Raw genomic sequence first — 13,209 nt, 5'->3', positions numbered from 1 at the left:
ATGTGCGAGTAGCGGATGCTTTGGGCCAAATACAAGCGTGTGCTCGTTTGAAGGTGTGCTTACTGTGTAGATAGTCGGTGACAGAAGCAGCGGTAGGTTGAAGTCTCGATCATTATTGAATCAGATCACGGTTACCTGTTCTTCAATTCTATTCATGGTGCCCGAAAGGTCCGCATAATGACCTCCCCACCCCCGCTGCGCCTTGTTGCTTTCCTCGCTGTCCTTGTAACTTGAATCCATGGGTATCATCGTTCTTGGCTGCCCCAAGGCAGTCGAATTCGCATGACCAATCTATCCAGCAACATTACCGTAAGACGCCTGCTTAAACGTCAACGCAATTCATCGCTGCTTCTTTTTCTCTTGACCCTTCTCCCTCTCCTCCACCTCCTTGTCGTCCCACCCTTGCCAGTCCCATACCAGCCGGTCAATCTTGTCCCTCGCCTTTGCCCCCTTGTTCGCCCACACGCTCACTCCTCTCGCCGCTACAGGGAAGGTTGCTTGGCCCCACTCATCAATGACCACTTCTCCCCAGGCCCAGCCCATCAGATCTGTCCATACTTCGCCCCTGTGGCTGTTTCCCACAAACATCTTCTTGTTCCGCACCTCCCAGCTGCTGTTCACTAGAACCGCCAAACCAGCTCCTTCGCTTTTGTTCGGACTCCCCGACCTCGTCCACCCCACACAGTCGGCCTGGTCAAAGTAATCCTTCTGCCTCCCGTAGGCGTATTTCTGCCTCGCCGCCACGAGTCTCGGCAATCTCCCTCCAGCCGCGAGCGTCCTCGCTTTGGGCCCATTGTTGCCGAACAAATCCCCGTAGAATACACATGGCTGGCCCTCCTGCCGCAGCAGGATCAACGCGTACGCATGTGGTACGAACCACGGCGCCACGGGGGCCTCTAGGCTCTGTCCCTCCTGTGTATCATGGTTGGCCACAAACGTGACGCTCCTCTGCGGATGCATCTGCAGGAGTGCACCTTCGAAAATGCGTCGCAGGTCCCCGCCGACAGGTGTCTCGGGCTTCGGGTGCTCCTTGCTGAAATCGCTGAAGTTGTAGACGAGCTGCACATCGTAGAGACTGATGCGCCCCTTGAACTTGCCGATGATGTTCGACAACGTCAGCGCGTTCCAGGTCCAGTACTCGCCCACCACGAAGAAGTCACGCCCATGCTGCTCCTGGAGGTGACGCACTAGATCTACCTGGAAGGCGGTGCTATAGTGCTTCATGGCGTCCAGGCGCATGCCGGCCAGGCCGAGTGTGTTGGTGATCCAGTCGGCCCAGTTGAAGAGGTCAGCGCGCACGCTGGTGACGCGGTGATCTATATCTGCGAACATCAGGTAGTCGTAGTTGCCACGCTCGCTGTCGACATCGGTAGCCCATCCGTTCTGTTTTGGCGGCTTGGAAGGTGACAGAAACTTGTAGATGCCCGGCTTCTGGGTGATAGCATCGTAGTCGATGCCCGTAAAGTCGGTGGCGGTCCAGCGTTTCGCTGAATACTTGGAGCCGCGCCCAGGAAAGTCAAAAGAGGTCCACGCAGAGATGGATTTGGGGGTTGCAATTTCTTTGCGCCGATCTGCAGAAGATTGTGTGTCAGTCTGGGTTGGGTAGGATAAGAGACTTTGATGTACCTTCTGGATCGCATTTGACAGCCATGGCATCTTCGGTGGCATCGGCGGCTGCCTTGTGGTTGAGTACAGCGTCCCACATGATACCAACATCATACTTCTTTGCAACGGCGACGAGGTCAAGGAGTTCTTCCTTTGTGCCCCACTTGGTTCGTCGGCCATTCTTTTGGTTGAACTCGCCAAGGTCGTAGAGATCATAGATATCGTAACCCGTAGAGTCGGCATGAGCCGCCTTGCAACCAGGGGGCAGCCAGATCATATGGATGCCAATGGACTTCAGATAGGGTAGCATGGTTGTGAGGCGCTTCCAGTGGGAGTGTGATGCTGCCGATTCGGTATACCATTCGAATCCCTGGAAAATGGTCTTGTTGTCGGCAGCGGCTTGTGCTGTGAGTTGTTAACCAAGAGCACTTGCTACGCTCTGGGAGCATACCCTCGCCATTCTGTTGAGCACCTCGCGTGAGGCTTAATGCTCGGCCCAAGCCAGAAATGCTCCTTCTGACACTATCTTTCCTTCCCATATTCATTGAAGACCTTGAGTTGCCGTTCATCTTGACCGGTGGTGTGGACGCTTCCGACAGCGACGGACGACGAGAATTTCTGCGGAGCGGCAGACAGCACAAGTCACCGGCCATAGTGCTGAGAGAAGGAGTAGAGGCTGGAAGTCATGTTTACGAGGTCAGTCTTGAGAGCGGCAAACGTAAGATTCAAGTATGTAATAAATTGTGGTCCTCATCTCAGACACCAGGGGCAAACAATGATTGGGATTCGGCGCGAAAAGAGAGGGTCTCGAGGGCCTGACAGCGCCAGGGTCAAGAGCCCGGGTGCCTAAGCAGACCGAGGGGTGCGTGGCCAAATAGAAAGATCAGCAAAGTGGAAAAAAGGGAGGTCTTTCGGGCCTGTCAGGATCCTGAGAACGGAGCACCCGGTGTTTGCTGAGTCGCGAGTGGCCGCCAAAGGAGCGCTGTGTGAGCGTGACCGGAACTGGATGAGCAAGCGATCAAGGCTTTACTGAGCATACTCCGTACAGGGGCTTCGGGTACCGTTTGATGAATCGCTCGTACGGGAGTACCGGCGTGCCGGGTCAGCACGGTATACGGCTACTCTCTTGGGACGCTGATGGACCGTAATGCCTGGTAACAAAAGCCGACAAAGGCGGGAGCACTGCACACCTAGGTGCCCAACGATCCAAATTTTATGCAGAGGCTCCACCAACAGTTCAACGCTGCATACGTCAGTGAAATCTTGCCTTCGCCCGGCCTGTCGGCACGGTAGCACCGCGCAGGAGCTCACGTTGACAAATGAGAATGATATAAAATACGGCAGCTTACCTCATCCGCAACCTCGAAATCCATAGAAGCAGACTATGTACTACCAGCGCACTCACGCGGACTTAACGCGGCCAGGCTGTGATCGCTTACATGTTGCCTTGTTCGGCTGACTTACGAGCTCTACTAAGCTTCAACGGTTCGTAAGAAGCAAATGCTTCAAGCTCGACTTCAGGAACAGGAAGCTCGGTGCACGCGTTTGCTCCTCCAGGAATAGTGTGATCGAACTTGTCGACCGGGGGTATCATGAAATGCTGCTAAATCTACCTGTCCGTATCAAGCGTCCTTCGAATCCCTATTCAAAAGTTGCTTGTTGCGTTCATCTAGCTGTTCCTCCGAGAGCAATCACATCCACAGTCCTCCTTTGTCGACCGAGAAAGCTCTTGGGCTCAGGACTGGCCCTCGTCCGTAAGGTGGCCATACCGCTGCTGGCTATCCGCTTGTTCTGCTCATACCAGGCTGAGGTGATCAGGTTCAACTCCCGTTGCAAGTTCTTGATCACTTTGCCGGCCGCCTCAAGGTTCGTGTCTGCTTCTGAGGGTGTTGGCGACGGCGCACGAGACTCTTCGTCCTTGGGAGGTGGCGTTGGTGGCCTTTCCTCTTCTCTCTTTTCCACCGTTGCCGCAGGGGCCTGTGTTTGCAGATTCTTAATGAGGTCGGATTGCTTCTTGATGTGCTCGAGCAGCTCCGAATTCCTGGTCCGGCTTCTTTCCAATCCGACAACAAGCTTCTTTTGTGCCTTTGTGCTGCTTTCTCGTTCAGTGGCTGTTCCAGCCTGTGCCTGAGCGCGCATCGCCGATACGATAGCCCTGAGCTCGTCTTCAGAGATGCCTTCCTCACCCTTATCAGATTCCCCATTTATGAGAGCTGCAGTCAAGCGAGATTCACTGTCTGCAAATCCTTCCTCCTTGTCTGCTTTGGCAGCGTCCTTCTCGTCCTGCTCGTCCTGTTCACCCTCAGCTTCGTCGTCCTCGAGCACTTTGGCAGTATCGGACACGGTGACTGGCGGCAACTGTACACCTTCGTCAAAGTCGGCCAAGCGTCCCTGTAAGTCCTCAATGGTTTGCTGGTGCCGTCGAAGATCCTCACCCCGGTCATGGAAACGAGCCTCCAAGGTTTGATAATCAAATTCCAGTCTTTTCTTCATGTCCGCTGTTTCGTTGTAGTCTTGCTCAATAACAGAGAACAGCTTCTTTAATTCCTCATTCTCCCTTTGCAGATCTGACTTGGCCATGGTTGTCGAGTCCGAGAAACGTACTTGACCTTGTAGCTCGGTGACTCGCTCCCTCAAGTTCTGGTTCTCCTTCTCGAGATCCTGGCTTGCTTCGAGTTTCTGCTTGTATTTCTCCGCCGCGTTCGCTTTCCGGGCCAGCTTGTCCCTCTCTATCTTCATTTCGTCGTAGTCGTCCTGTAGCTTTTGCGTCTTTTCTACCCGTATCTTCAAGAGCTCGTTGGATTTGCGTAGCTCTTCAAGCTCATTGTCTGCAGCGGACACCCGGGATTCGAGCTGCGCGATAATCGTCTCGTTTTTGGCATCTCGGTGCGTACCTTCGGCTCTACCGGCCAGTACAGCGGTCAGACGGTCATTAGTTTCCTTCAACTCGTCTTGAGATTTATCCAGGGTGTCTTGCAATCGTTCATATCGGGCATACGCATCGTCTAGCTGTCTTTCCACGTCCCGCTTCTCGTGGGCGATGCGCTGGTTGTCCGCCAGAACTCGCCCCAGCCGTTCCTCGGCAGCGAAGTCATTGTCGAGCCGTGGCGATCTCGGGTCAGGACTGGACTTCGGTTCCAGCTCTTGAGTATGCTCAGGCTCGGGCCCCTCATCCTCCGGAGCTTCTTCTATTTCGCTGGCCTCCTGAGCTGTTCGCATAAGCACCTCCTGTGTGGCTGTATCGAGCTCTTGCATTCGGGTGAGGAAATCGATCCGGTCATTACAATTGATAGCAGCAACAACAATCAACTTGAGAAGAGCAACGGTGTCGTGGAGGGAGGCATTCTGTGCAATGGCCTTGAGGTCCGGGGCGCCGCTAGGCAGTGGCAGTCTTTGCCCACAGTCCTCTGCAAGGAACATATTGAGAGCATCGTTGATGCGTTTGAGGTTGTTCCAGCGTGGTATCCATTGTTCTGCGTTGGGCGCCTCTGGCAATTTGCCTGGGAAGCTCAACGCGTCTATTCTTTCTGCGGCTGATTAGAAAGATTTCAATCGGGACGAGCATGACGTACGTAGAGCCTTCCAGATAACCGTTCCATCGTTTAGGTCACTAGCCGTCTGCACGTCGTCCGCGACATCGAGGTTGTTTAGCCACGCTATAAGGCCGGCGGCCGTGTCTTCGACGGTCGCCATCTGATTCAGATCGATCGGTCGAAGTGCATTGTATAGCGTGATAGCAGGCGATAGGTGCAAAGATAAAGGCCGAGGGATATGTGTACTGTAAAGTGGCCGGACATGGATCTGTAACGCAATGTGTCGAGTTTCAAAGTGGTCACGACGCGCGATCCGCACTTCGTGACCCGCGTCGCCGCACTACTACGGCGGCGACCGACGTCATGTCTACTGGGCAGCGACTACAGTAATGTCAGCTGCGTTTCATGGACTACAAAACCATTTTTGGTAGAAGATGTTGTAATAATTAATTGTATTTAAACATGAGGTCACTGAGGCTGTTCTTGGTTTCACAGCAGTCAGAAGAACCTAGGAAGAGCCTCAAGCACCCTTAAGCCGGAGCTGCGGATCAAGTCCATGCCAAAGCCATAACTCCATACCATCATGCCAGTCTTGGTCTCATTGTTGGTGCGCGTCGTATACCACCATATCTTATTCGGTCTTTCCGTTCTCCAGAACGGTGCCGTCGATAGAGACCATAGAGTCCTCCTCGATCAAGGGGATGTGCTTATCGCCCAACGTCCTGACAGCCTCAAGGGCGGCATCTGAAGCCTTCGCAGCGAAACCTTTGATCAATTCTGCAAAACAGTTTTAGCCCCAAGCCACATTTAGAGTCATGGAGCAGCATACTGTACTCGTGGGTGATCACTCCTCCAGCCTCCTTGAGCACACTGATCGCCTTGTCCACCTCACTCTTGGGGGTTTCTTCTGGGTATGTGATTATAACAGCCTTTTGCTGCTTCACGGCGAGGGCCGAGGCGAAGAACAGTGCAAACAGAAGGGAGAGGATGAAGAAGCGCATCTTGACAGAGTAAGTTGTGACTCGAGAGTTGATGGCGTTGAGTGTGATATTTGGGTGAAGAACAGGAGGATGGGATTTCTTGCACTGAATCAATTGGTTGAAGTTGTGTGGAATGTACAAGGTGAAAGGGAGAACTGGAAAGTGAAGTCGGGTCTTTGGTGAGATGGAACAAGCAAGACATTCCAGGCCCCAGGCATGAATCCGGGGGCCTTGGCGCTTGTCATAGGCGGTGATCTGGCTTCCGGACCACAACCGACTTCAATTACCCGCACGCAATCTTCTTTGTCGGTGCGTCCGCGATCAACATCTATCATCTCTTTTATTGCTCTGGCATCATCAATCCGTACCTCGTGAGGAATTAAAGGTCGACTCCCGACGTACTCGATCGCGGCCGGATCCCCGCTCGCCCCATCTGCCCTTCCTCACAATAGCTTTTCTTCCTACAGCATCGAGCGGCTCTCCCTTGAAACCGGCCAGCGCCCCCGCAACGACCGCGATAGAGACACAATAGCTGCGAGACCGCAGTGTTGGATATTGGGACTGCAGTGGGACTCTCTGCGGGTCTAGTAGCAGGGTGTGGCTGAGAGGTCGTGGGGACGAGGACCAAGCAAAAGCTGGACCTGTTGCTAGATAGCCAACAAAAGAACCACACAGACTTTGCCCATCCTGTTCCATCTTGGACATCGTCCCCAGGGCTGGCATCTCTGAAACACTACAGACTCGACATATATGACTGTCGGGGGCCCTGTCCTCGGTCGCGCCTCATCTGACGGAAGCCTCGTGCTGCTCCCTTCTCAACATCATCGCACTCTTGCCATTTCTTTTTCTTGCGAGCTGAATCCACAAAAGCTCTCACTCTGATCTCACAATGTCTGCCACTGTTACCTCGGACGAGGTTGCGGAAGATTACAAGGGCTCGCTCGAAGACCTCGTCTCGAATGACAGATACCAGATCTCCAACCTTACGTTAATCGCAAAGGAAAACATTGAGCATGCCGAAGCCATCTCAAGAGTCTTACAGAATCACATCACCAGAGTAAGTGTGGCACGCGCGACGAATCTAACAGAGGCTGATGAGTGTAGGCCCCTCCAGCTCGGAAGCTACCAGCTCTGTATGTGCTGGACTCTATCGTCAAGAATGTAGGCAGTCCGTATACCGTCTACTTCAGCCGCAATCTCTACCAGACCTTTATGGGTGCTTACTCACAAGTCGACACCAATGTGCGCCGGAAGTTGGAGGAGATGTTGAAGACCTGGCGAGAACCCGTACCAGGATCGACGAGCACACAGCCTGTCTTCCAGCATTCTGCCACTCAGGCCATCGTTGATAATATCACCAAGTTCCGAGCCTCAGCAGCACCACAGCCCCGATACGCCGTCGCCCAAGCTCCTCCCCCAGGTCGTGTACCTTCAGTTCAAGCATATCGGGACACGCCTACTCCGCCGCAACATATGGTTCATAGATCGTCAGCACAACAGCCTGCCTACCCCCAATCGGTAAGTCAAACCTATTCCTGTGCTTCTGAAACGGTGCTGAACAGCTGCAAGTATTCCCAGCAATACCCTCAGCCATATCCACATCAAACACCAACCCCTCAGCAACAATATGCTGCCCCAGCGCCACAACTGCCAAACCCTCCTGTCCACGTCGATATGACCAGACTCCATGCTGACATCGACGATTTGACAACCGATGCAAAGATCGAGTGCACGACCCATCCCATGGATGGTGCTGCCTCGAACAAGTTGACCACACTTCAAACACTGAAGGAAATTCTAGAAACTGGAAAGGCGTCACCGAGTGATCTTTTGGATATACGGAAATCTATCGACCAGCAGCTGGCGAAGAGAATTGCAGATGCGCGACATTCAACACCCAATCCAACTCCACAATCTCTTCCAGCCAGGCCGGCGTACCTGTCTGCGCCGCAGACAATGCCTCAGCACCCATCGCAAGCGCAGTATCCCGTGCCACCGCCTCCCCTTCCTGGCGCCCTACCAGCTGGGATGAACACGACGAACTTGGCCGATCTTCTCCGAGCCACCGCAAGCCAACGTACCACTCCTCAACCACCACAATACAACCAATCATACACACAGACAATTCCTAACGTCAACACGCCACCCTTGCTACCCGCACGTCCAGCGCAGCCGTCTCAGGCCCCAACTCCGGCATTCTCGCTGCTGGACCAACTGAAAGCTGCGGGACTTATGTCGGCAGCACCTACGCCGCCTCAAGGAGTTACACCACCTATCCTTGGGTTTTCTGGCCACTCCTCTACTGAAGTCACCTTCTCCACCGCATCTATCAGGGCCTCTCGACCTCAGATGCTGACATCTTTTCTGTCAGCTCGGCCCAATCAGTGCAGCACGTGTGGACGTAGATTTACATCAGACGACGTTGGCAAGGAGAAGAAGGCCAGACACCTGGACTGGCACTTTAAGACCAAAGCCCGCATGATAGAGGCTGAGAAGCGTGGTCAAAACAGGAGCTGGTATGTGGATGTTCGGACATGGATCAAGAGTAAGGAGGTCGACGATGAATTGGCTGAAGATGGTCCAGCCTCGACCAGCACATCTCCTGCTAAGAAGCAACAACAAGCCTATGTGAGGGCGCCGAGTGACCCGATCCTTCGGTCAATGCCTTGCCCGATTGACCAGGAGCCGTTCAAGAGTGAATGGAGTGAGGAAGTTCAGGACTTCATCTGGAAAGATGCTGTGCTGGTGGGAGGACGATACTATCATGCTAGCTGTTATAGAGAAGTGACCAAAGACCGTGATAGAGATGCCGGCAACACAACCCCTCTAGGCGCAGGTTTGCGAACTAGTACTCCTGATTCTGTGCTTGGTAAGCGAAAGGCCGAACAGGAGTTCAATGGAGTCACGTCGCGTGTCAAGCTTGAGGCGTAGAAACGCTCGCATGACAGGCTTGGGAAGCCATCTTGGCGGTCTGGATTTGCCGTTGACATGTAGCGCGATGCAGACGCAAATCAATGCGAATTACCAACTTCACTATGGTTTTGATCCCTAGTACTATTGCGACCTTCCAGTACCCATTTCAGACCATGCAAATCCAGGGCAATGTACCTGATCCCGGTCTCGCAGTGGTCGTATGGCGGATGGTACTAGGAGATACGGAGTTAAGGAGCACCGGGGAAATCGTGCAGCGATTCTCGCAGCTTTTTTTCGCAGTCGACTCGAGGCCGCGGTGCTTCCGTCCAGAAACTCAACACTTTCGAACAGCTGCCAGCTGCGTTTCCGGCCTATACTCTCCTCCTGAACTCTTTCCTGTATATCCTGAAGTGCCGTGACCAGCTTAAATCCATTTCTGTCGTCTTGTTCGCCTGAGATCTTCGACGCGACAATGTCACCGCCAGCCATGGCACCTGCGCTTGGCTCTGCTGGGAAGGAGTTCAAAAGAGAGTCTGGTGTGGCTCGTCTACTTGGGTCAGGTAGAGCTCCTGCTACCGGCATCCGCAGCATCAGCTGACAGACACGTTTGCAGGGTCCGCCGGCGTTGCTGAGCTCCTCGTATTCCACCCAGTCGACACTATCGCAAAGCGTTTAATGAGCAACTCGAGCAAGGTAAGAGCTAGACAGCTTCGTATCGCACCTCTGCTTACTGTCGCAGGTCACTTCAGTATCAGCTTTCAACTCTGTCATCTTCAGAGAATACGCCTCGGCTCCTATCACCTCAAAATTCACCTCCCTCTTTCCTGGTCTGGGATACGCTGCTGGATATAAGATTCTTCAGCGAATTTACAAGTATGGCGGCCAGCCATTCGTCCGCGACTACCTCACGCAGCACCACTCCTCCGAGTTCGATAATGCTTTTGGCAAGGGCACTGGAAAGGCCATTCTCAATGCGACCGCCGGCTCCCTCATCGGTATCGGTGAAATTGTGCTCCTGCCCCTAGACGTTCTGAAGATCAAGAGACAAACCAATCCGGAAGCTTTCAGGAACCGCGGCTTTTTGCGCATCGTCTCTGACGAAGGTATGGGGCTTTATCGTGGTGCGGGCTGGACTGCTGCCCGCAACGCCCCGGGGTCTTTCGCACTTTTCGGCGGTAGTGCTTGGGCCAAAGAGAAGTTGTTCAAGCTCGAGGATTACAACAAGGCAACATGGGCGCAGAATTTTGTCGCCAGCGTGGCCGGCGCATCGGCGTCTCTCATTGTTTCTGCGCCTCTCGATGTTATCAAGACCAGGATTCAGAACCGCAACTTCGAGAACCCCGAGAGCGGGTTTAAGATCATCGGCAAGATGATGAAGAACGAGGGCATCACTTCTTTCTTTAAAGGCCTTACTCCCAAGATGCTGATGACTGGTCCAAAGCTTGTCTTTAGCTTTTGGCTGGCACAGACTCTGATCCCGGCTTTCGGCAAGATCGTGTGAACGGCTGTCCCACGACCTTCCAGGCCAACGCTCGATTCGTAGTCCTCGCATGTCGGGGACTGAAAGCGTACCGCGCTGTATCTGACACGTCTGGCCGCGCCGCGCCGCCGCCGAGCGAACCTCTACAGGCATTGAGTTGGCCACATTGGCGGAAGAAAGTCGATTATGACGTGCCTGGCAGTCTTGTAACCCACAGGCCACTTCCTGGCCGGGCAGACTTGTGTTAATATTGGGAAAGAGGCTGGCTTGCGGCAAGCTTCTGATGGCTCTATGCTTCGCTGCTGCGGGAGTCTATTCAAGCGTTCGATACGAAAATTCAATCACCACTTTCTAATGCCTTGAGAACACCAGATCCCTTGCAGATGACTACAGCTTGATCCATCTTTCTGGCGACGCTGGTGTGAAGATGGAGTCCTGAGATTGAGCAGCTGCAAGACGCAGTACGTACGGCACAGCGCATCTTCTCTCAAATCTGATGTCGTCGCAACCTCACGTCTTTCCCATTCCCACAACTCGCGAAAGCTCACGTATGCGCAGGACAGAAGTCGCCCAGATCATGCAAAGTACAATTATGGACGCCCGTGGCAGGGTCCGACATCGCGACGCTTCATCGAGACCACTGCACAAGGGCACGGTCGAGCTGCCTAAAGAGGCAGGTGCTAAGATGGCGTTCCCTGCCCATCTCTCACATTTGGTAGCACGGTAACATTGTGACTCGGCTGAATACTATGCAATAACAGATGTCAAATCTAAAGTCTAGATGTCCTTTCTCTCGATTTGGAACAATTGAACGAGAGCTCCCGGTTTCTGCGCTGGCCATGATCTCACCTCAGCCGTTCAAAGCACGCTGTTTTCCAGCTTACTCTCTTAGAGACCCTGGGATCCGCACGAAATCTTTCTATGCGTATCCGCCGCCTATCAAGAACGAGGCATCGGTCGCAACCTCACGGAACGCAGATACGCTGACAAGAACGACTTGATACAACCAGAGCTACACTCTCAGGACCATGACCCAGCTTATTGACTCGGAACACGGAGTAGACTCACTTCCAAACCCTGCAACTACCACTGATTCTGATGTGGGAAACACCACGCCTTCACGTGAGGGCACCATTCGGTTTCACCACCCTTCCATCCCCTTGACCACTCCCTGCCATACGTGGTACAGAGTCTTCGGAGATCTGTCCGCAGGAAGCACTCCCCTCATCGTCCTCCACGGTGGTCCCGGCGCTTGTCACAACTACCTAGTCAATCTCTCTCTTTTGAGCACCCGCTTCGGGGTGCCGGTCATCTTCTACGACCAACTAGGCAATGGCCTTTCGACACATTTGCGGGAGAAGCGCCTCGACACTGACTTCTGGACGCCGGAGCTGTTCCTTGCCGAGTTGGACAATCTACTACGGCATTTTGGTCTCGGCGAGACGTCGGTTGTGGACGAAAATGGTGTGGCGAGGACAACGGTAAAAGAGTATGACCTCTTGGGCCAGAGCTGGGGTGGGATGATGGGCTCCACGTGGGCGTGCCGGCAGCCCAAGGGTTTAAATCGACTGGTGATAAGTAATAGTCCGGCGAGTATGAAGCTCTGGGTGGAGAGCTGCAGGGTGTGGATTGCGACGTTGCCGGAGTGGGCAAGGAAGGCGATCAATGAAGGGGAAGAGAGGAAGAAGTACGACTCTAAGGAATACGAGGAGGTTAGATGTCCCTCGAAACAGTGGGTTGAGGAGCTGTTGTGGCTAACCGAATGCAGGCTGTTCTGCTCTTCTACAAGAAACATATGTGTCGCATCTGGCCGTTTCCAGCCGATGCCCAAGCAAGTCTGGAGTGGCTGACCAAAGATGACACTGTTTACAGGACTATGTATCTCCCCCATCTTGATGCCCTTCGATGCGCTACTCCTCAATCCACAGCCCACGCCTCCTAACAGTGTCGCTCTTTATAGGAACGGTCCATCCGAGTTTACAGTCATCGGTAATCTCAAGGATTGGGACGTTCAGCCTGATCTGTACAAGATCGACGTCCCTACATTGGTGCTCAATGGCGAGTATGATGAAGCACGGGATTCTTGCGTGTATCCTTTCTTCCAGGGCATCAAAAAGTGCAAATGTAAGTCATTGATGCCCTTTAGGATATTTATACTAGCAGATTTTGGTCGTCCTGGTCTACAATTTGGTAGTCTGAGGAGCAAGAGCCACGCCTCCTCTGGAAGGATGACCACTACCTATGCTACTAGGGGCTCCCTTCTTCGTCGCGCATTGAAGTTTCCATGTCTTCAGACGGATTCGAGTACCGGCGTGCTAACGTCTGTAGGGTATACATTCCCAGGCTGCAGTCACATGAGCAACGTGGAGGACCTGGAGGCATACGTGCGAGTTGTAGGAGGGTTCTTGCGCGTGGCTGACTGCTAGGATGCCTTGCAGAGAGAGGAAGGTGTCGACGTGGAGCTGACTTGCAGAAGCTGCTTGGGGCTAGTCGTTTTCGACACAAATGCCTTGCGGTGGTGTTTCCTGGAGCGAGTGACGACCATGTAATGACGATGCTGCTGTTCGCTGGCAGCTTCGGTGGAGTTGACTGTTCATCGTCGTTAGTTGATCTTTCATGCTGATGTACGGGGGGTCTGGCTAGAATGTCCCGGCTGTGAGGCAAACCCATGGGGGAGCTTTGCCTTGCTGTGGTTTGA

General features: G+C 53.6%; 6 protein-coding genes across 6 annotated transcripts; 3 read left to right on the top strand and 3 right to left on the bottom strand.

Moving 5' to 3' along the window:
• Nucleotides 1-339: 339 nt before the first annotated feature.
• HMPREF1541_10793 (uncharacterized protein) lies at nt 340-2,174 on the bottom strand (the record flags this gene model as incomplete). Its single annotated transcript, XM_008715462.1, has 3 exons — nt 340-1,571; nt 1,627-2,010; nt 2,057-2,174. 3 exons carry the CDS (start codon nt 2,172-2,174, stop codon nt 340-342), a joined length of 1,734 nt encoding a protein of 577 aa, XP_008713684.1.
• A 1,096-nt stretch (nt 2,175-3,270) lies between these two features.
• Nucleotides 3,271-5,298, bottom strand: HMPREF1541_10792 (uncharacterized protein; the record flags this gene model as incomplete). Its single annotated transcript, XM_008715461.1, has 2 exons — nt 3,271-5,132; nt 5,178-5,298. The coding sequence occupies 2 exons, from the start codon at nt 5,296-5,298 to the stop codon at nt 3,271-3,273; spliced, it is 1,983 nt and encodes a 660-aa protein (XP_008713683.1).
• A 471-nt stretch (nt 5,299-5,769) lies between these two features.
• On the bottom strand, nt 5,770-6,139 carry HMPREF1541_10791 (uncharacterized protein; the record flags this gene model as incomplete). The annotated part of the gene is made up of 2 exons (XM_008715460.1): nt 5,770-5,915; nt 5,968-6,139. The coding sequence occupies 2 exons, from the start codon at nt 6,137-6,139 to the stop codon at nt 5,770-5,772; spliced, it is 318 nt and encodes a 105-aa protein (XP_008713682.1).
• Nucleotides 6,140-7,007: 868 nt separating this feature from the next.
• On the top strand, nt 7,008-9,049 carry HMPREF1541_10790 (uncharacterized protein; the record flags this gene model as incomplete). Its single annotated transcript, XM_008715459.1, has 3 exons — nt 7,008-7,175; nt 7,223-7,636; nt 7,688-9,049. 3 exons carry the CDS (start codon nt 7,008-7,010, stop codon nt 9,047-9,049), a joined length of 1,944 nt encoding a protein of 647 aa, XP_008713681.1.
• A 454-nt stretch (nt 9,050-9,503) lies between these two features.
• Nucleotides 9,504-10,532, top strand: HMPREF1541_10789 (uncharacterized protein; the record flags this gene model as incomplete). Its single annotated transcript, XM_008715458.1, has 3 exons — nt 9,504-9,591; nt 9,645-9,724; nt 9,771-10,532. The coding sequence occupies 3 exons, from the start codon at nt 9,504-9,506 to the stop codon at nt 10,530-10,532; spliced, it is 930 nt and encodes a 309-aa protein (XP_008713680.1).
• A 1,007-nt stretch (nt 10,533-11,539) lies between these two features.
• Nucleotides 11,540-12,937, top strand: HMPREF1541_10788 (uncharacterized protein; the record flags this gene model as incomplete). Its single annotated transcript, XM_008715457.1, has 4 exons — nt 11,540-12,223; nt 12,280-12,389; nt 12,472-12,635; nt 12,840-12,937. The coding sequence occupies 4 exons, from the start codon at nt 11,540-11,542 to the stop codon at nt 12,935-12,937; spliced, it is 1,056 nt and encodes a 351-aa protein (XP_008713679.1).
• Between the last annotated feature and the right edge of the window lie 272 nt (nt 12,938-13,209).

Source organism: Cyphellophora europaea (assembly GCF_000365145.1).
Source record: "Cyphellophora europaea CBS 101466 unplaced genomic scaffold supercont1.14, whole genome shotgun sequence".
Classification (NCBI taxonomy): domain Eukaryota; kingdom Fungi; phylum Ascomycota; class Eurotiomycetes; order Chaetothyriales; family Cyphellophoraceae; genus Cyphellophora; species Cyphellophora europaea.
This window is presented reverse-complemented; position numbering and strand designations above follow the sequence as displayed.